This window comes from Notamacropus eugenii, chromosome 5, assembly GCF_028372415.1.
Source record: "Notamacropus eugenii isolate mMacEug1 chromosome 5, mMacEug1.pri_v2, whole genome shotgun sequence".
Lineage (NCBI taxonomy): Eukaryota > Metazoa > Chordata > Mammalia > Diprotodontia > Macropodidae > Notamacropus > Notamacropus eugenii.
Window position 1 is genome coordinate 165,439,514 of NC_092876.1, and position 22,169 is coordinate 165,461,682.

Below are 22,169 nucleotides of genomic sequence, written 5' to 3' on the forward strand. Positions count from 1 at the left end.
TGGCAAAATCATTTTGGTAATTGTGTAAAAGAAGGATTGGAATGGGGAGAGATACAAGGCAAGGAGACCAGGGCCTGAACTAGGGAGATGACTGTGTGAATGTAGGGAATGGAGAAGTAAGAGGTGTCATGGAGATAGAAACAAGATTTGTCAACTGGTTAGATAAATGGGGTGAGGGAGAGTGAAGACTTGGGATGATAACAAGTTTGTGAATCTGGGTGACTGTATGGTGCTGCCCTCAATAGTACTAGGGAAGTTCAGAACAGAGGTGAGTTTTTTTGGGGGGGAAATAAGTCTGTTTGGGATATGTTGCATTTGAGATGCTTATAAGACATCCATTTCTAAATGTCCAATAACCAGTTGGTGAGAGACTAGGGCTAGGTATACTGATCTAGGAATCATTGGCAGAGAGATGATAATTGAATCCATGGGAACTGATGAGATCACCAATTGAGACAGCTTGCAGAGAAAAAAGAAGAGGGCCCAAAACAGAGCCTTAGGGGTCAACCACATAAAAGTTCATAACATGAAGTGAAGGAGAGTAAAAAAGAACACTAAAATATGAAGGAGAACCCAGAGAGCAGTATCAGGAAAATCTTCCTTACTCAGGAAGAAAAAGCAATCAGTGGATGAGGATTCAGAAAAAGGCTCTTAGACTTGCCAATTAAGAGATCCCTTTGAGAAAGAAATTTCAGTTGAACAATGGGATCAGAAGCCAAAGTAGAAAGGACTTAGAAGGGAATGAGAGAGGAAAAGGAGACACCTAATGTAGTTAGATGCCTTTTTCAACTAGTTTAGCTGTGGGGGGAGAGAGATAGGTCAGTAGGCAGAAGGGATTTTAGAATCTTGTGAAGGTTTAAGGATGATGAAGACATTGGTGTGTTTGTAGGGAGCAGAGAAGGAATCATTAAATAGGGAAAGAATGATTTTATTGGCCAAAAGGTATCTTCTGCACATGGATCATAGTCATCTGTTCATATCTTGCAAAACTTAGAAGGAACATAGCACCCAGCCAATTTCACAATTTTTTTCTGGGATTTCTGGGCCCTAACATCTCGTCTCCCTGAATCAAGTATAAGCTGCTCACAGGCAAGGGCTGTGTTGTCATTCTTTTTTAAATTTTTTATTGTGCTTGTACTTGTGTTGGACAGTTGAGTAGGTGCTTGATAAATGCTTGTAGGCTGAATGAATGGGTTGACATTTTATTCTGTTGTTTCCATTTTCTAGAATTAAAACATTTTCTGCTAAAATTTGGAAATAAAACTATAGCACAACATGGTAGAAACAAACTCCATAGTAACTGTGTCAGGTTATAGACTGAATTATATATAAAATGGCCAGTCTGCAGCATGACTGATCTGATTAAATGGATATCCTAATAGGTGTAGTTTGCTGCACAGTCCATTTGGTTAGTCATCGGGATGAATCATGAAGATGACTTAAATGATTGGCCTGTCAGGGCTCCAGTTTGGTTCAGCTCTAACATGTGTTGGTGCTACTTTAATATGGTTGCAGAATCAATACACTGAGTCAGAAAATGAAAGCTGTACCAAACTTAGAAAAAGAACAATGGTTTTTTCATGGTTTTCAATGAATTATTTTGGATAATGGTTGATAAAATTTGCTCAGATTTTACCTCATAAATCCACAACTTCTAACACGTCACTGCCATTATCAGCCATCTTCGAATTGAAAAGCACAGTGTTTTTATGATGTCTCATTAAAATTTTAGTGCTTTTTTATTTAGGAGGCAGTATGTTACGGTGAAAAAAGTGGTAGATCTGAAGTTGAGAGACCTGGGTTTGAATCTTCGATGTTTATGTGTAGCAAAGTTTAACACTCACAGAGAAATTATCCCATGGAGCATGAACCCAGATCTCCCCTGGAAACTTCTTTAGAGCTTCAAGAACAGTATGGCTCATTGCTTGGAGCCAGACCATGCTATGACCAGGAGCAGATAGGAAATTCATCTTCTCCAAAGCCTCAAGCACAGAGTCACGTTGTCCTTGAAGTCTACATAAGTTTTCAGGGGAGCTCTGGGCACAAGCTCCCTGAGATGACCATTCAACCTCATGACATTTATAGTATGAACCTGGGCACGAAAGATACTGAACCATATTTAACCTCAACTTTCTTACCTGTAAATGAGAATAATATAATAACTGTAGTACTTCATAGGGGATCAAATGAAATAATGTACGTAAAGTGCTTCATAAACATTTAAGTACATTATGAATATTATGATTACTATTAAATGCATATATTATAACAAAATAAAGAAGAGCTGTACTTCATCAATGTGGCTGCTTAACATTAGGCTGTATAACTAAAGCTTTCTGAGCTTCATTTATTAGATGAGGGGATGGGATCTCTAAGATGCTTTCCAATGCTAATACTTCTTCTGAATTACAGAATGTCAGACCTGGAAACAACTTTAAAGTTTAGGTCTAACTTCCTATTGTTTCCAATGCCCTCCTCTTTTTCCCCCTCAACACCAACGTATGGGTGAGGAAACTAAGACCCAGAGAGGGGAAGTGATTTGCCTAAAGTCACCCAGTCAGCTATAGGAGGAGCTAATATTGGAAAATGAACTTCCTAATACTCATTCCACTATACCTCATTGTAACTCTTATTAATGTGAAAATCAGATAACTTGTAATTAATGTCTTCATTTGTACGAAGTAAAAGGTTCTATTTTAATAATTAGGTGATATTTCTACATTAATTATATCTAGACAAATATCATCTGTTTTATTCATAAGGTTCTATTTTAATAATTAGGTGATATTTCTACATGAATTATATCTAGACAAATATCATCTCTGTTTTATTCATAATTTTGAAAAGAATGCTTAGAGATACAAGCTCAAATTCTGGCAGGACTAAAGCATTTCATATTTTTCAAGGCATACTAATATTTATCACAATTCATTGAAGAAACCAAAATCATCATGAAAAAAATTTATATTCCCTGGCATACTTTTGAATTACACAGAGCTAATTAGCTTTGTGCTGAATTCATATCCTAAGCAATCATGATACAGGGCTGTATAAGAGGATGAGATTATGAAAAAGACTAGAAATGCCCAGACTATAGTACTTTTAGCCACCAGGCACTTTCTGGTCCCCTCAGTCTTCCCAACTCCATAGTCAGGACTTTAGTCCTGTAGTTATATAATCCCTGGCATCTGGTCAAAATCTAAGAATTGATTTTGCTTTGTTTTGTTTTGTGGGGAGGGAATAAGGGAACATTACATTTTTGCTGTACATGTGCTACACCCTACTTTGCCTCTCTCCCCCTGTACACACCTTCCCCTCACTGGATTAAAGATTTACCCAGGGTAAAATGTAAGCTCCTTGAAGACAGGAATTATGGTCTTCATTTTTTTATTCCCAAGTAGCTGACTAAGTGCCTTTCACATTGTGATGCTTAGTGCCTATTTGTTGAACTAAATTGGCACCAGAGGTCCAACTGAGGATATGATTCCAGGATAAGTGGTCACGGACTCCATGACTTATGGGAGTTTCCATACTAGGAATTTCCTACACCAATTAAATAAATCTCCTCCTCCCCCATGGGAGGATTGATATTTCCAAACCAAATGGATATTTAGGTTTATACTAAATCTAGGGAAGCTCAGATCTAAAAATTACTTTTGCAAGTCGTTATAAGCAAGTGTAAATATATAAACTGTTCCTGTAATCAACCAATTTAATGTGGCTTTACAACTAGACAAAGGCATGTAAGGTGAAAATTTTTATTTAACTACCTCTTACCATTGATTTTGCTGTGATTATAGATTATGATTCTATGGGGAAAATATGACCTCTGAAAGTAAAATAAAGTCAAATTTTAAAAAGATTAAAATGGTTAATTTTACCATTCTGCTTCAGACAATGTATATTATGTTTATTTTTTTCTTTCATGTAAGACTTATAAGACTAATTAACCAAATCAACAATAATTGGCTTGATCTTTATCCATGATATATCTTGCTTCACGTGAATTCACTGGCTTGGGGAAAAGCACATTGTTAGGCAAAACAATATTATAGGTGTCCGTAAGAGTGCCTGTGTCAACTCCATGGTTGTAATGGTCAAATGACGTAACAGCAGAGAACCCAGACTTTATAGAGCTTGATTATACCGTGGTTAACAATGTTTTTGAGAAGCAGTATTGGAGGCTTCTCTTTGAAATATGTTACCTTCAGTTAAAGACCACAAATATTTGAATATATCAACTCTCTAGAAGGCCTCGAGGATTCTATGAAATACACATATTTGAGAAGCCACATTAGCTATGCCGCTGCTCCAGGTATTGATTGGAATTGGTGAGGCAGAAAAGGCATATACAGATTTTGCGGGGACAGAATGCATCAGTTCATGAATATCATGGTATGTTCATTTATCAAATATCACTTAAGTGCTACTATGTTTCAAGAAAGCACAGCTCAAATTCTGTTCTAAAAACTGCTACATATCTTCATTCCTGTTTCAGTACCCAATGATTCCATGGACATCAAGAGACTAATTAAACATTCATCAATGGGGTGTTCCTGAAGGATATTCCATATCTATAGAGCCCAAAAACCTTTGTTTTGGTTCTGAAAAAATGACTTGATACAGTCAGATGTGTACATCAAATCACACTAAAAAGAACATACTCAGAGCAAGATTAGTTGGGAATGGTGTTTGCTGCCTTCTATAAGGAAGCTCTCCCATATATTACATTCAATATTTACAGTTAACAAGAAAAATCCATTTTTAATACAAATGTAGTTATGAATGTATATCTTACCTCTAATTTTTGGTTTATGTTGCTCAATTCAAATGGAATTTCATCTGTTTTAAGAGTCCCACATTGTTTCATTTGGTGTAATCTCAGCTTTTCAAAGTTATTTGTCAGTTTTGAAAACTATCAATAAAAGGAAATGTTAATATTTAAAGTCTATTTGATATTCCTACCATAACTTGGCTTCATCTCTTTTTTCCAAATGTACTACTTAAAAAATTTGTCATAATTGACAAATGCTGCACAACATAAGGATTTCAATGTATAACTATGGAACCAGTTATTGAAATTAAGTTACTAAAGCTGAACACAACGGAGCTTTGATGTAAAACTGAAACTTCATTAATTTGTAACAATGTTCCTTCAAATTTCTCTTCGCTATACTTTAGGAACCCCATAATATTTAAAATAATATTTAAAAAATTTTTTGTTTACTGCCATCTTGTGTTAACAATTTTTATTTCAATAAGTAGATCCATGGAACAGCCAGCTTATATGATGTACCAAAAAAAGAACAACTTAACTTTTAATTTGTTCTGGAAAAAAATGGTAAAAATTTCTAGGTCATTTCAGTTTCAGTGATGTTGATGTGTAAATATGTACAATTATGTAAAAAATAATAAAAAGCAATTCTGTTTCAGTACTTTAGTTTCAATTCAATTAAGTGAAACGGCGAAAGTAAGAATTATGCTATAATATGATGAGCCTGAGCAGGCCCTAAAAAAATTCCATTCAGTATTGATGCTGAGTAAAAGTTGATTCTAGATGTAGTAGTATGATATACGTACGCATACTCAAAGGTAGAAGAGTACAAGAGAAAATCCTCAAACAGCGAGTAATCCAGTCATCCATATCTGACTATCACAAGAGCACGTATATAAGGGGCAGCCACATTATACTATGGACTCATGTCAAGCTTGAGGTCTACTACAATTTCTGCATTTTTTTGAGATCAACTGCTGTCTACTTATGCCTGCCTTAATCTTGTATTAGGAAAGTTTATTTCTTGAACTCAAGTGTAAGATTCAAGAATATCCCCAAGAATTGAAGTCAAGTTCTTTCTGTGTCTCGCTTTCTCTTTCCCTCTTTGTTTTTCACCCTACTCCCTTGACCACCCCCCTTAAAAATGAGACAACAGTTATCTTTTCCAGCCCTGTGAATACCACTTCTACTCTCCACAATCTTTCAAATGTCACTAACAAACCTGCAGCAAACCACATCATTCAATTCTTTTGCTATCTGAGGATGAGGCTTATCTGGGCTGGTTACTTGAATTCATTAAGAGCTCTGGGGCTCTAGGCTCTCCGTGTCTCCTAAGCAAAGGTCATTGTATTGCGCAAAGAAAATGCAAATAAAATTAAAATTGCATAGCCTTATGGTTGTTGGTTGGCATCGTCCCAGGCACCTGAAGAAATGGTTCTGTCTCGTCTTTGATCTTGTTCCTTTGTCTAGTTACAAATAACCACAAACCCTTTCTCTTATCCTCAGTGTTCCTTGCCCACTTTAGCTTGGTCTGATCTTCTGTACCCTGTCCTCACAGGATCTTGCCATATTTATGGATACACCATGTTGTGTTTCCTTGATTCCCTCTTCTATATATAATCTTTAAAAATTAAGTTGGTTGGTGAATTCTCAGTGCATTCGTATCGATTTCTTCAGACAAATCATGTGTGAGTGTGCAGCTAGGTAGCACAGTTGACAAAGCACTTGATATATGGTCAGGAAGACCTGAATTTAAATCCAGTCTCAGAAACTTATTAGCTGTATGACCTTGGGCAAGTTACTTAACCTCTGTCTGCCTCAGTTTTCTCAACTATAAAAAGGGAATTGACAATAGCACCTACCTCCTGGGGTTATTGTGAGGATCAACTGAAATAAAATTTCTAATGATCTTAGCACAGTGCCTGGAACATAGAACCTGCTAAACAAAAGTTTGTTCCCTTACTCTTCCCTCTGCAGTCAGATGACTTATGCATGTTGTAATCCATGGGATCCTATCCTTCCTTTGAACCCTTTGAAATCTGCTTTCTTCAGATCAAGAGTATATCCCAAAAGATGTCTGGCCTTTCTTTGCTTGATCACAAATTCTAAGAGGAAAGGGTGACTTCTCCCCAAGGTTATCATCATTTCCCTTCCACAAATTAGTACCCTATTGATGACAACCAAATCCAGAAAGCCACCATTCTCCCAGTCATATTGTCTCACAACCTCAATTTCATCTTTGACTTTTCGCACTCACCTCATATACCCAATCAGTGTCGAGTTCTGTTGTTCCTGCCTTCATAGCATCTCTCAAATGAGCCCCCTTCTCTCTTTTGACACTGCTGATCCTGGTGAAGGATCTATCGCTTCATGCCTAAACCATCGCAATAGCCTTTGGTTGGTCTCCCTGCCTTAAATATTTCTTCCTCTAATCCATCCTCCACGCAGCTATCCAAGTGACTTTTGTAAAGCACAAGTCTGACCATGTTACTTGTAGTGGTTTCCCATTACCTACAGGATCAAATATAAAGTCCTTTCCTTGGCATTTAAAGCCCTTCATTGCTTGGTTCCTTCCTACTTTTCCAGTCTTCTTACACAAAGACACACTACAATCCAGCAACACTAACCTTCTTGCTGTTCTGAGATCACGATACTCCATCTCCCACTCTGCCTTTTCATTGCCTATTCTCCATACTTGGAAGGCTCTGCCTCTCTCAACTCTCCTAGCTTCCCACAGCACTCAGGTTATATCCTACCTTCTGCAGGAGACCTTTTCCAGTCTCCTTGATCCTCTCCAACCTCTCACCACCCTTGCCCCACTGCTAGTATCTCCCTTCTGAGATTATCTTTAATTTATACCGTATGTATCTTATGTCGTTTTTTACATAAAACAGTGGTCTCCTTCATTAGAATATTAGTTCCGTCATGGCAAAGAATGTGCTAATTCCTCTCTTTTATCCCTAGTACTTTGCTTAGCACAGTTAACAAGCCAACAGCTTGGCATGTTACTAAATATCCAATAAGTCAATAAACATTTATTAAATGCTTTCTAAGTGCACTAAGGATATAAAAAAAGAGCAGAAGAGAGTTGCTGCCATAAAGGAGTTCATAATCTAAGTGGGGGGAGGGGGAAGGATAAATAAACAAACATGTACAAATTAACTATATATAGGATAAATAGGAAATAATTAAACAAGGGAAGGCACTAGGATGAAGAGGGGTTGGAAAAGGTTTCCTAGAAGATAGAACTTTAGTTAGGACTGAAAGGAAGCAGGGGAGACCAGTAGGTAGAGTTGAGGAAAGAGGCTATTCTAAACATGGAGAACAGCCAGAGGAAATGCCCAGAACCAAGAGATGGAGTGTTTGGTTTGTGGAACAAACAGTATCATCGAATTAAAATTACATGAGAGAGAAGAAGGTGCAAAGAAACTGTAAAGGTAGGAGTGGGTTAGGTATGAGGGCCGTGAGTGACAGGCAGCTGATTTTGTATTTGATCTGTGAGGTGACAGGGAGCCACAGAGAGTTTATTGAGTAGGAGGGTGACGTGGAAAATAACTTTGGTGACTGAATAGAGGATGAATTGGAGTGGGAAAAAACTCAATGAAGGCAGACTCAGTAGCAGGCTATGGCAGTAGTCCAGGCATGAGATGATGAGGGCCTACACCAGAGTGGTGACAGGGTCAGAGGAGAGAAAAGGGGATGTGTTTGAAAGCTGTTGCAAAGGTGAATTTGATGGGCCTTGGCCATAGATTGGATATGGGGGGAGTGAGAGATAATGAGAAGGTAAAGAGGACACCTAAGTTGTGAGCCTGAGGTACTGAGAGGATGGTGTTACCCTCTACAGGGTGGGTAGAAGGTGGGGAAGGTTTAAAGGGAAAGGTAATAAGTTCAGTTTTAGACATAATGAGTTTAAGATATCTACTGAACATCCAGTTTGAGATGTCTTAAAGGCAGTTGGAGGTGTGAGATTGAAGGTCAGCAAAGAGGTGGAGGCAGGATAGGTAGATTTGAGAATCATCAGCGTAAAGATGGTAACTAAATAGGAAATGATGGTTACCAAATGAAATACTATAGAAGGAGAAGAGAAGGCGGCCCAGGCCAGAACATGTGAGATACCTATGGCCCCAGGGCATGATCTGGACAAAGATCCAGCAAAGGAGACTAAGATAAAGGGGTCCAATAGACAGGAAGAGAACCAGTAAAGAGCGATGTCCTGAAAACCTAACAAGCAATTTAAATTACTTATTGGAACTCAGGAAAAGATGTGTAGGATGAAAATACAGATTTGGGAGCCACTTGCACGGACACAATAACCCCTTGGCAATTGATATTCCAAAAGAGAATGTAGAGAGAAGGCTGAGGATAGAACTATGGATAATGTTCACATTTAGAGGGTTAGAAGATGGAGAAGAAGCATTGAAAGACACCAAGAAATGGTTGTTGGAAAGGTAAGAGGAAAACCATAAGGGAATAATATCAGGGAATCTAAGGAAGGAGAGAATATTGAGAAGGAGAGAGTGATCGATAGTATCAAGAAGCGGTTATTGGATTTAGCAATTAGGAAATCATTGGTGACCTTGGCGATAGGAGAACACCTTACGTGGCTTCTGAGAATGAGTCAATCAATATACATTTGTTAAGTTTCTCTTACATGCTGAGTATTAGGGATACAAAAACAATGCAGAAAATGTTCCTGCTTTCAAAGACTACATGGGAGAAAAAATGTTTGTGGCACAATTTGGGGGCATGGGTGTATGTGTACGTATACCCAAAATCTAGATGAGGTGAGTCGGAGGAAGACACTAGCCACTGCTCATCAGGAAAGGGTTCCCGTAGAAGCTGAGGCTTGAAAGAAACCATGGATTCTATGAAGCAGAAATGAGGTGAGAGAGACCTTTGGACATGGGAAACAGCCGGCATGAAAAAAGGAAGATGGAGTTTATTGAGTAGGAGGGAGTATAAAAAATGTGCAAGAAGCCTAGAAAGACAGTAATAATTATTATAATTACTAATAATAATAACTAACACTTAACTGGCACTTTAAAGTTTGGAAAGCACTTTGCAGATGTGTAAACTTTATCCTCACAATAACCCTAAGGGAAAGAAGGAATTATTTCCTTATTTTGCAAATAAGGAAACTGAAGCTGAGAAGGTTAAATGACTTGCCCACGTTGACTTGTTTAGTTAATAAGTGTTTTGGGGCAGGACTCCAACTCAGGTCTTCCTGACTCTAAGTCCAGCATTTTATTTACTATATCACCATCGAGTACACTGGGGCCAGCTTTTAAAGGACTTCAAATGCCAAACAAAAGAGTTCATATTGTTCCTATAGTCAATAGGGAGTCATGGGAATTTAGTAAGTAGAGGACTAACTTGGCGAGACCTACACTTTAAGAAAATCACTTTGGCAGCTGTATTGGATGATGGATTAGAGTGAGAAGAGACTTAAGGTAGGCACATCAATTAGAAGGCTATTGTAATAATCAGGGCAATAAGTGATGAGAACCCAAACTAACTAAGGAGGTGGTTGTGTGAGTGTAGAGAATGGATATATGAGAGATATAAGGATAGAAACAAGATTTGGCAAGCATTTTGGATATATGGGGTGATTGAGAGTGAAGAGGGGAGAATAACACAGAGGTTGTGAATCTAAGTGACTTAGAAAGATGGTGATAACTTTAACAGTAATAAAGAATTTGAGAATAGGTATGAATTTGTGGGGAAAGATAATCAAATTGGTTTGAAATGTCTGAAAGGTAGTTGGTAATATGTAGTGGGAGCTCAGGCAAGCCAGAGGTAGATACAATAGATCTGGGAATTATCAGGATAGAAATGAATATTAAACCTATGAGAATAGATGAAATCAGCAACTGAGATAGTAGAGAAAAAGAAGAGGCCCAGGATAGAAGGACACCACAGTTAATGGGGAGACTAAGGAGGAGGGATCAGACAGGTAGAAGTAGAACAAAGAGCTTGGTTTGGAAAGCAGATTGTAAAGAGAGGAAGTAGAGGTACAAAATAAGATACTATTCTTTCTGGAAGACTATGTCCTCTTTTAAGTTTAAAGATGCCTTCACATATAACTGATCAAACTCAGTATGATTTACTGAACTCTGAAGAAAATTCAGCCCATCACACACACACACACACTCTCCTCTTTCTCTCTCTCTCTCTCCCTCTCTCTCCTCTCCTCTCTCTCTCCTCTCTCTCTCTCTCTCTCTCTCTCTCTCTCTCTCTCTCTCTCTCTCTCTCTCTCTCTCCTATTCTGATGACTCTTTATGGTGAGGAGGTAGTCCTGACTCTGAAGAAATGCTTTAAGTGTCTGCTATCTAAGGAATATCATCTAAATAGAAAGAAGCTCAGTATCATCATGCTAACCATTAGGTGATGAGTTTCCTAGTTATGACAACCCATGAAACAAATAAAGAAAACTACAGAATGGTCCTCTGGGGTCCCTTTCGACTTCTTCAACAACAGTGTACAATGGGTAGAAAAGTGACAGAGCAAGATAAGAATTATACAGTCTTTAGATCTTCTTTAAAAATGAGCTATTGGAGTGCTTCTAGGACTGTATCCCCAAGAGATCATAGAAATGGGAAAGGGTCCCACATGTACAAAAATATTTATAGCAGCTCTCTTTGTAATGGCCAAGAACTGGAAATCAAGGGAATGCCCCTCAATTGGGGAATGGCTGAATAAATTATGGTGTATGGATGTAATGGAATACTATTGAGCTATAAGAAATGATGAACAGGAAGACTTCAGAGAGGCCTGGCAAGACTTATATGACCTGATGCCAAGTGAGAGGAGCAGAACCAGGAGAACTTTGTGCACAGCAACAACCACAGTGTGTGAGAGTTTTTTCTGATAGATTTGGAACTTTATTGCAATGCAAGGACTTAAAAAAAATTCCCAATGGTCTTCTAAAGCAAAATGCCTTCCACATCCACAGAAAGAACTATGGAATTCAGTCGCAGAATGTAGCAGATCATTTTGTGTGTGTGTATTGCATTTTGGTTTATTAGATGGTTTCTCCCACTCATTTTAATTCTTCAACACAACATGACTATAGTGAAAATGTATTTAATAGGAATGTATGTGTGGAACCTATACAAAATTGTATGCCATCTCAGGGAGGGAGGGAAAAATAATAATTTAAGTTATATGGTAGTTATTGAAGAACACTGAAAATAAATAAAATTAATTAATAAAAAAATTAGCTATTGGTATTCTAAATGTGAAATCCTTGTCCAATGACTGGCGTACTACTGAGATAAATGAACAGTATCATTATAGGTATTTTTACTAGTGACAAAACCAGAAAACATGAAGAAATTGCAGCTAAATGGAATGGCAACTCCTAGGTTCTCCTTTGAAAAGCAACTGAAAAAAAGTGGGGTTGGTTTCATACTATATCTAAAGCCAACTGGAAACATCATCTCCTGGGCTACTAGCCTTGTACTGGTCTTGGTGAGCAAAACAAGAACAGTGAAGAACACCGTATACCAATATCTATTACAAAGATATCCTGGGTGGTCTTTTTTCAATGCCTTATTTTAATATTGTGACATTATGGTTCAAGGTGCTACAGATGTATGGATTTCTACTTAAAGAAGTGAGGCTAAGTGGTGGTTCAAACCAATATTGTTATTGTCTTTATTATTTGTCTCCTGTGGGAACTGAATGTGAAATGTCCATTTTTGAAGACACCTTTTGTATTAAATGTGGCTTATCATAATTTTTTGCTTTCATGTTAAGAATAGTTTTCTCTGAAGCACAGCTGACTCTAGCCTCATAAATTTGCTTGTCAAAAGTGTAATAGGTTTTTTTTGTCTTTCTTCCAGTTTTGGTAACAGGCTTTGTTACCCTCCCACCCTCACTCTAAGGTAACAATAGTTTTTATCAAGGTCATTCTCAGAATACTTATTAGTACCAAAACTGAGCACACTCAACACATGTTGAGATAACCATCACCTCCCACTGTCACTGATTATATATCATCCTTAGGTTAATTGCAGGAACCAGCCATCCTAGCTTTTCCCCCATAACAGGCATCTGCATCTGAGGCTGCTGAGTGCCTTGAATTTATGTCAAGTTTTCCAAGAGATCAATCATGAATGTGAAAAAGACTGTCCCACGGAGGGTGCTCCCTGACCAACAAACACTCATAAATCTTCAAGAAAACTTGCAGATCAAAGGCCTTACTGATAAGGACTGACATCAGAAGTGGATTTTTTTTCTCTACATAATCAAGAGCAATCCAGCCTCAAATTGCTTTGCTGCCAAAGAATTATCTTTCTATCCTCACATAAATACTGGTGCTTGTATTGGCAGAGGAACAGAAACTCTACAGGCTCAGAGGAATATACCCCGAAATTTGGAAGCACCTGCCAAAAAGTCCTTGGCATCTCTCTTGCTCTCTGAATTCCCTGTTCATCATGTGCTTCAAAAAAAAATCCCATTGAAATATACGTGAGTTACATCTTGGGATTTGCTTTCACATTTTTAGTGGTGCAGGGGTAACGTTTACCATGTCACACAAAGTATTGGTTACTCGATGTTGGAAAAGGTTAGAAAACTCAGTCATTACTGTTATAATATGGTTTCTGATCCCTGGAACTTTCTCCACAAAAGTGGTAAAAGGAGACAAAGAAAGAGAAAAATTATGAAAGCAATTCGAAAAATATACTTCAAACAAGTCAACATATACGTTGCTACTTGATGACTTCAGTGTAAAGGTGGGCATATGGGAGGTCAGCAAAAATATGTTAAGGTTCAGGATTAATACAATTAAGAAGTTCAAAGCTTAAATTTCCTCAGAAACCTCACTGAGAGCTGATAATGAACTTCAAAGGTAGTACTTAAGGACATTAGAATTATAGAATATGAAAGTCGGAAGGGACCTCAATGACCATGTGCTCCAACTTATTCACAAAGAAATCCCCACTACAATATATCCAATAAGCAATGGTCAAGTCTTTGACATGATGATAATTGAACAATATCACAGAAAATGAAATTGACAGTATCCTAACAGGACTAGTTACCATTGTGAAAGCCATCTATTAATTAGCTACTTGTGTACTGTCTGATGACTATTAAGAGTAGAGGTTCTGAAAGCGTGTAACCCTGCTGGTCCTTGTTGTTAAAATTCTGGGGATCCATGAACTAACTACTTTCATAATACTAAGGCATTATAAGAACTCATATCAACAAAATCCCTTTGGGGTCCTCAATAATTTTAAGTGTATTAAGGAACAAAATGTCCGAGCACCCGATTTAGAATGAGTCAAAATCAATATCAAACTAGAAGAAATCATACAGCTGAGAAGAATATATTTCATGCAATTACAAAAGACTTAATCAGATTTCAACAAACAAGTTGCTGATACTAGAAAATGAGAAATGGATAATGGAAAACACATTGATTTTGATTATAACCATTTTTAAAAGAAACTAAAGTGTTGTAAAAAATACCTGTTCCATGAGAGGCCAAAAGAACACACAAACAAACTGCCTCAGCAGTTCTCCTGCCAAGTAGAGATAAGGCATGAAGACAACCATAGTTTAAAGCAAAATCATTGGCAAAAATGTTAGGGAAGAAGATGCGAGATGATTATGTTCAGTGTATCATCGCAAAATAGCAGTTGCAAGGGGAAAAAAAGCCTACAGAGAGAATGGGTACGACTAACACTGTGCCGGCTACAATTAGCTTAAAAGAGCTGATTATTAAATTTTCGGTGTAAGCATTTACACCACGGAAATCTACAAATGCCACACATAGGACTTAGTTTATTATTTTGTTGATTGTCTAGACCAGGGGTCAGGAAACAAGAGTCCAGAGTTTTATATAGCCCTGGAGCTAAAAATGTAAAAGTGTGTCATGTGTACATTTTTTATGGAGAGCTAGTTGTTATACATTTACCAGCACACCACTGTATAAGATTAAGTCCTATAATCCTAAGAGTATTTATCAGCGAACCAGAAAGACCAGAAAGAACAATAATTGGACAAAAAAAGGAGAACACATCTGCTGACATTTCTGTAGTGAGCAATCAATTAACAAGCCATAAAAGATTATATAATATGACAGACACTGGGTCAAGCACTAGAGATACAAAGACAAAAATGAAACATTTCTTACCCTCAGGAAACTTACATTCTATTAGGAGTACATCTATTTATGTACATACATGACACTTTAGAAGCAGATTCCAGGTAACACTGGAAGGGAAAGCAGTGGGATCAAGGGAACCAAGAAAGGCTTCCTGTAGAGAATGGCTTGAACTGAGTCTTGAAGGAAGCCAGGGACTCCAGGAGGTAGAGATGAGGAAGGAGAACATTCTTGGCCAGAGAGAGCATGTTCATGGGCATGGACACACAAGGAGCATCTTGTGTGAGGAACTGCAAATAGGCCAGTATGAGCGGACTTGCAGAGTAGTAGTGTGTAAGGAGATGGGAGAGGTAAGAAAGGGACAGTTTATGAACAGTTTTAAATGACTGAGGGAATTTGTATTCGATTCTAGAGGTAAAATGGAGTCTATTGAGTAGGGAGGTGACATGGTCAGATCTGCATTTTAGGAAAACCACTCTGGCAGCTGAGGGTGGATTAGAGTGGGGAGAGTCTTGTGACCAGAAGAAAAATAAGGAGGCAATTGCAATAGTCCATGCCCATGCCTGAAGTACCAAGGATCTGAACTAGGGGAATGACTACATGAATAAAGAGAAGGAAACATAAACTAGAGTTGTTGTAGAGGAAGAAACAACAAGATTTAGCAACTGATTGGATTGGAAGGGTGAGTATAAGAAGGCTTGCCAAGCTAGATAACTAGAAGGATGATGGTGCTTTCAGCAGTAAAAGGGAAGTTCAGAAAAAGGATGGGTTTGAGAGAAAAAATAACAAGTTCTGCTTTGGACAGATGGAGTCTAAGATGCCTACATCCTACATTGGTGAGATGGGTTTAGGGACTAGATCTAGGAGTTACCTGCATAGATATGATCATTAAAAATCTGTGGCTGCTGATGAGGTCACAAAATGAAAGAGTCAGTGAGGCAGTTGATAAACATTAAATGTCTACTACGTACCAGGCACTACGTGATGTACTGGGCATTCAAAGAAAGGCAAAAGACAGTCTCTGCTGTCAAGAAAACACAATTTAATGATTGGCAACATGCAAACAACTATGCATAAATAAGCTATATACAAGATGAATTGGAAATGTTCACTATGGAAAAGGTACTAGAATTAAGGGAGTTGAGAAAGGCTTCCTGTGCAAGGTAGAATTTTGGATGGAACTTAGAGGAAACCAGGAGGGAGAGATGATTAGGGATAGCCTTCCAGCATGGGGAACAGCCAGAGAAAATCCCAGAGTTAGGAGATGGAGTGTCCTATGTGAGGAACTGGAAAGAGGACAGTGTCAGTGAAAGAGTATGTAGAGAAGTGTGAAGTGTAAGGAGACTGAAAAGGTGAGGAGGATGACCAGGTTATAAAGGGCTTTAAATGACAAACAGAGCATTTTATATCTACTCCTAGAAGTGGAAGGGACCCCCTGGAGTTCATTGAGTGTGTGTGTGTGTATGTGTGTGTGTGTGTGTTGCAGGGAGGGATGATATGGTCAGACCTGTACTTAAAGATCATCTTGATAGCAGGGTCAAGGATGGTGGCTTCTTGGAGTTGGATTCCTCTACTTTCCATCACTTTTGTCTTTCTTTTTACCAGAGAATATGACTAGCTTGCCTTAGAGCAGCAGGTGGTTGAGATGTATCATAGTTGCCCATCCCTAATTGTTTTTCAATGATATTTTGTAGACTGAAGTACTGTCCAATATTTGATTATTTGGAATATGGTAGCTCTTCATTGGCCCACTACCTTATGTTTTCCCTGGATTTATGTAGCAATGTTCCCTAGTTGGAGCTCCTGTCAGCAGACTCAAGCATAATGCCATTGGGCTAGTAAGAACCTATTTCTCTTTGAGTTCTTGTGAACTGAGGCCATAGCTAGGTAGAGGAAGCCTCCTTCCACTGATCTCTCACCCAAAACAATGTCCTTATCAGTTAAGAATCTCTATCATTCCGTCTCTGAGACTTTCAAACAAAGATTAATAAGCAGCCTTCAGGCAAATGCTATGATATATTAAACGTGTTAAAAAGACCACTGGGCTTTCTATTCAGGTTTTAGGGTGCCAAGCATATTAAATAGTGTGAAATACTTTGATCTACTTTTACATTTCTTGATTCTTCCAAGTACAGTATTTCCTTAAGTAGCTTGTTTTCAAAATTTTGTGACCTTAATCAGAATAAATCCTAGTAGGGATACATACAGTGATCCTTCTCCCACAATACTAACTCTACTGTGGAAGTATTCTTATTCCTGCCTAGGTAGGCCTGTTTACCTTGGCTGAAGTGACCCAATACTGCTAAGATGCTCTTTATGTTCTTCCAGTTCCCTTCCACAGATAAAAAAAAATCTATGCTGCTCAATTTCTACATCTTGAAGTTCTTCAAGGAAGCAGCTCCAGTTGGCACTGCTTTACTCTGTACACACAGAATATAGGTCTCACATTTCTCATGTATCTCTGCTGCAGTTTTGGACCAATATTTTGGACCAGTATTTTGTAGTAGCTGTAGAGTTTTCTGTTGGCCCAAGTGTCTAGAATCTTCATAGAAGGTTTTAATAGGCATAAATCAGTAGCTCTTGGATTGCACCTACTGCCTTCTCATTCCCCTTATAGGGACCAATTGTAGTTCAATTCAGTAATATGGTAATAGCTTCAACTTCTTCCAGTCCTTTAATGGTATCGTGCCCTAGAGAAACTAAGCTTGGCCTTCTGAAAGTCATACTCTTTTTTCTTTATCTATGTCACTTGTTGTAGACCTTCATCCTACAGATACACTCACTACCAATCACTGAAGGACAGTCAGGGAAGGTGCATTCAGTCCATTTACGTCTATTATGCTACTCTGTTTAGAGGAAGTTCCAGCCTCTTAGCTTCACTTTTTATGTATGAGTGATTCTGATCCCTCCATGTCACATAGATCATTATCACTCTTTCCATGGGCATCATTGAGATTTCTGATGCATGGGAACTATGGCATAACCCAATAACATCTTGGTTATGATCTTCTCTGGTAAGCAAAGTGCCTTGAATTCAGTTATCCAGTGATGCTACCCATCTATGCCTGGTAGCAAGTAACAGCACTCATCAGACTATGTCAATAAAGTATTATCCTTCCCTATTTGGAATCAAGCCCTGTAAATATCATCCTGACTCTTCTGACTTCCCATTTCAAAGTCACAAATACCAGTAGATGGACTGGAGAATGGGTTTCCCTGTCAGGGAGGTCTGTAGCAGCAGTAAGCCTCTGCTGGCTATTGCGCCTCTTGATATAAAAAAAAAGAAACTGCTTTTAAGTTCTCTAGGCTGATCCACTCTCTGTGCTGATGCATCCACAAAAGCCAATGTTTGTGAATTGGTGAGACAATGAAATAATTTACTAAAGGGCAGATCAGTTCCCATTCCAATGATTTCCAAATGGTGCCATGAGATTCAAGCCAAATGAGCCCTTTTTATTCTTTCTTTTTTGGTTCTTCTCAACCATGTACACATGGATGAGATGGTTAAGACACTTTGCAACGATAGTACAATTTTTGATAAATTTCCAATAATAGCCACTGGATCCTAGAAACATCCTCAACTTTCAATAATTCTTCAGATGAGGCCAGCTGATGTGCAATTACATCTTTTCAGGGCTAGTATTTACTCCCTGCTGAGATACAATGTGAGCCATGTATCTGAAAAATGCTCTAAAGAATTGGTACTTAGCAAATGACAGTTTTAGGCCAGTGGTTTTTTCAACTGATTGAATACCTGCAATAATCTTTCTTCATGTTTTTTTCAATGTTATGTCCAATACACTCCACACAAGTTCATGTCACACATCACTTTTTATATGAACTATTGAAAAGTGGCAGAGGGAGGGGTCCTAAAAATTCTTTGGGGCATATATCCAAAGTGGTAGAATCCCACTGGACAAAGGAAAGCCATTTCTTCCTTACAGTCTTGCCAATGAGAACTTTGTATTCACTGCAGAGGCCCAATCCTGAAAGTCACTAGTTGCACTAAGAACAGGCTATCAAGGCACCTTTAACTCCTGATAAGGTATAGTGATCCACCTTAGAAAGTCTGATAGTTCACGAATATCTTTAATAATTAAACATACTTCCTCCTTCCTAAAAGAGAAATGGAGGGCTACTAGGACAGAATATTGTCTACACTGTTGGACAAAGATTTAGTATCAAAGACTTAACGTTTATTTGTTTTTCTTTGTCATAAGGTGAGAGTTTAGTTTGGATGTAAATTATCACCATGGGTGAGACTTTTTAACAGTATACATCATGAGACCATGATCAGAACAGTTAAGCCTTGTAAGAGAAGAAAAAAATAAGATGAGAAAAAGAAAAATTTGTATTTAGGTTTTTGCAGTTTTTAAAATATTGATCCATAGTATATAGATTTTGTTTATAATTAGTCATTATAGTGAGAAGTTAAATTTTTATATTCTAAATTTTAATTGATTTCTATGTTTAGTAAATTAAATGTTTAACGGAATCACAGCAGCTAAATTTCAACACAGTGATTTGAAGGAATTAATCAACTAAGAGCTAGTTTTGCCAACCCAAATTTGTTAAAGGGCAGTAAACATCATAAGTATTATCCTGCCCTGTTAGTAATTAATTCCCTAGTAAGGTGCTTAGAATGAAGTATTAATTTAAAGGATAATATTCAAAACATCACAGCAATTCTTTAGTAGTCCTAAAAGAGACATTGTACCTGCCAAGGGATGTGTAACTGACAACTTGGAACATGAAAAGAAGAACAATTACATGCTAAACTATGTGGTATTGACTATCAGTACTACAGGACAGAAACGTTTTGCTATTACTAGGGATACTACTGATTTTAGTGAAATTTATATGAATTTATAATGACAGGAAAGCACAACAATGTTTTTACTATATTAACCCAGAATCAGTAAGTTTTCTTACTTGAGATTTAAGGTTTTGAAGTTGTCCTTCATAGTTCTGAGTCATTACATAGTTACATTTTTCCAGACTGTCCAATTTCTGTCGAAGTAATCCCACCTGTATCAAAATAATAATTTGAATATTCCGCTATGTTTTGTCTGATAGGATAGAAAATGTGCAACAGATAAGTAATTGAAAAAAGAGAAATGAAAGTCAGATGTAACTCTTTTATCCATACAAGGCTAAATACTTATACTATGGTTTTCAAAACAAGTTGGTAATAATAATACTCTTAAAACTAAACTTGGTTTTTACCTTATTATACCACTGTTAAGTATTAAAACAGTATCATGTTGATATACAATGAACGTTCAGAATAATCCTATGATCATCACGTTTAAAATTAGTAATTAAAATGAATCCTAGATTTAAATTTCTAATTAGTGACAAAGGGAACCTCATTTGATATCTTTATTCACAAAACACTCTTTTCTCTTTCTCTTTCTCCCTCTCTCTTTTGTTCATTTCCCTTCCTCATTTTAATATTTGTAAAGTCCTTTGCACAGTGCTTGGCACATAATAGTCATTGCATGAATCCTTATTCCCTCTGTCTTCTGCTTAATTCGAAAGCTGACAAATGCCTTTTAAGTCTACCTAAGGATAGAACTATCATAAAACTTTCACTCTACATCAGTTAAATAAAAAATAAACACCCTGACCCTCTGCTTGAAAACAATGTAAATATTTAATGCATTTGTGTTTAACATTTTCAGCTGTCTAAATGTCTTTGATGTGTCTTTTTGCATCAGTAATGTTAGTCTGTGATTACAAGCTCCAAAGGACATGAATTATGCTTCTTTAACTGCAGTAAGCATAACATCATTGCAGACATGCATTTCATAGAATAAATGTTATTAATGATGATTATCAAATAACTCAGTGATGGTAATGATAACTCGATGATGATGACAAGTCATTCAATCAAGCGCCTACTACGTATGTAAAGTATTGTTTAGATGCTGGGGGATATAAGGTTAAAAATTATTTTGATGGAATATCATTGTGCTACAAGAAATGACAAACAGGAGGATTTCAGAAAAACTGGACAGACTTACCTGAACTGATATAAAGTGATGCAAACAGAACCAGGAGAACATTATACAAAGTAACAACAATATTGTACAATAAAGAATTGTGAATGACTTAGCTATTCTCAGAAATATAATGATCTAAGATAATCCTAAAAGACTAATGATGAAGCATACTATCCACCTCCAGAGAAAGGATTGACATTGATTGAATACAGACTGAAGCATTCTATTTTTCATTTCTTTCCTTCATCCTTTTTATTTTATTCAAGTCTTCTTGTACAGAGTCTAATACAGAAATGTTTTACATGATTATACATGTATAACTTATGTCTAATTGCTTACTGTCTTAGGGAGGAGGGACGGGAGGGAGGGAAAGACAGAACTTGGAACTCAAAACTTGAAAAAAAAACCCAAATGTTAAAAAGTTGTTTTAACATGTAATTGGGGGGAAATTATATATACATACACAGATATATACACACACATATACATATGCAAAATGACTCAGTCTGGGGAAGGGTAGGGGCAGAGCCAAAATAGTGGAGTAGCAAGAAGAAGCAAAGCAAGTTCCTCCCCCATATCCCTTCAGACAGATCTATAAAATGCATCAGACTGAATCCTGATTGGGAAATCCAAGGAAAAGTCACATATGAGTCATTCATCTGGCCCAAGTCTGCACAGGGAGACAGAGGTCTTCCAACCATGAGGATGGAGGTCTGGCCAAGAAAGTACTACAGAGCATACAGCTAAGGACAACATTGGCCATCCTGGCAAGAAATCTCAGACCAGACTGGAGCTTTGCCACTTTGTGCTACTGTTGGCAATTGTGTCATGTGTTAACTAATTCTGGGACACAGACACAGGGTGGACTGAGGAGGGAATCTAGGTCTTCAGGTGGTAGGTGGCAGTCAGGGGTAAGGAGCAGTAGCAGTACTCTGGGCAGTGTCCCAGAAGAGGAACAAATCCAGAAGCAAACAGCAGCAGGTATGGCTTGTATGCAAAGAGCAGATGAGTATCTCAGTTCCATCTTCTAGCCTGATCTGATGCCAGTAGGGGAATGACCAGGGCAGGAATTCCAGACCAAACAGAAGCCTGAGGTTCTATCACTCTGAACCAGCAGAGCTTCCCAGTTGGCTGAGAGTGGCTGAGCCCAGCTGCAAACCCAAGCAAACCCAAATCAGGAATTTGCACATCTCAGAAGAGAAGAGCAGAGATCAGACTTTGCCCTGGATCAGGCTACTCTGGAAACATTCAGAGTGTGCAGGTTGCCAGCCTGGCT

The 22,169-nt window shown here is 37.8% G+C and overlaps 1 protein-coding gene across 16 annotated transcripts in view; it reads right to left on the minus strand.

Moving 5' to 3' along the window:
• Nucleotides 1-22,169, minus strand: part of DEUP1 (deuterosome assembly protein 1) — a 155,354-nt gene that overhangs the window by 87,517 nt on the left and 45,668 nt on the right. For 6 of the 16 annotated variants that reach the window (XM_072611373.1, XM_072611375.1, XM_072611371.1 and 3 more), the window contains exons 4-5: nucleotides 19,821-19,916; nucleotides 4,799-4,915 (exon numbers count right to left, since the gene is read on the minus strand). The exons of 5 other annotated variants lie outside the window; for them this stretch is intronic. In XM_072611373.1, coding sequence (XP_072467474.1) covers nucleotides 4,799-4,915; nucleotides 19,821-19,916 — 213 coding nt within the window. The remainder of the gene's footprint in view (nucleotides 1-4,798; nucleotides 4,916-19,820; nucleotides 19,917-22,169) is intronic. 5 more of the 16 variants (XM_072611380.1, XM_072611379.1, XM_072611376.1 and 2 more) reach the window with 2 other exon arrangements.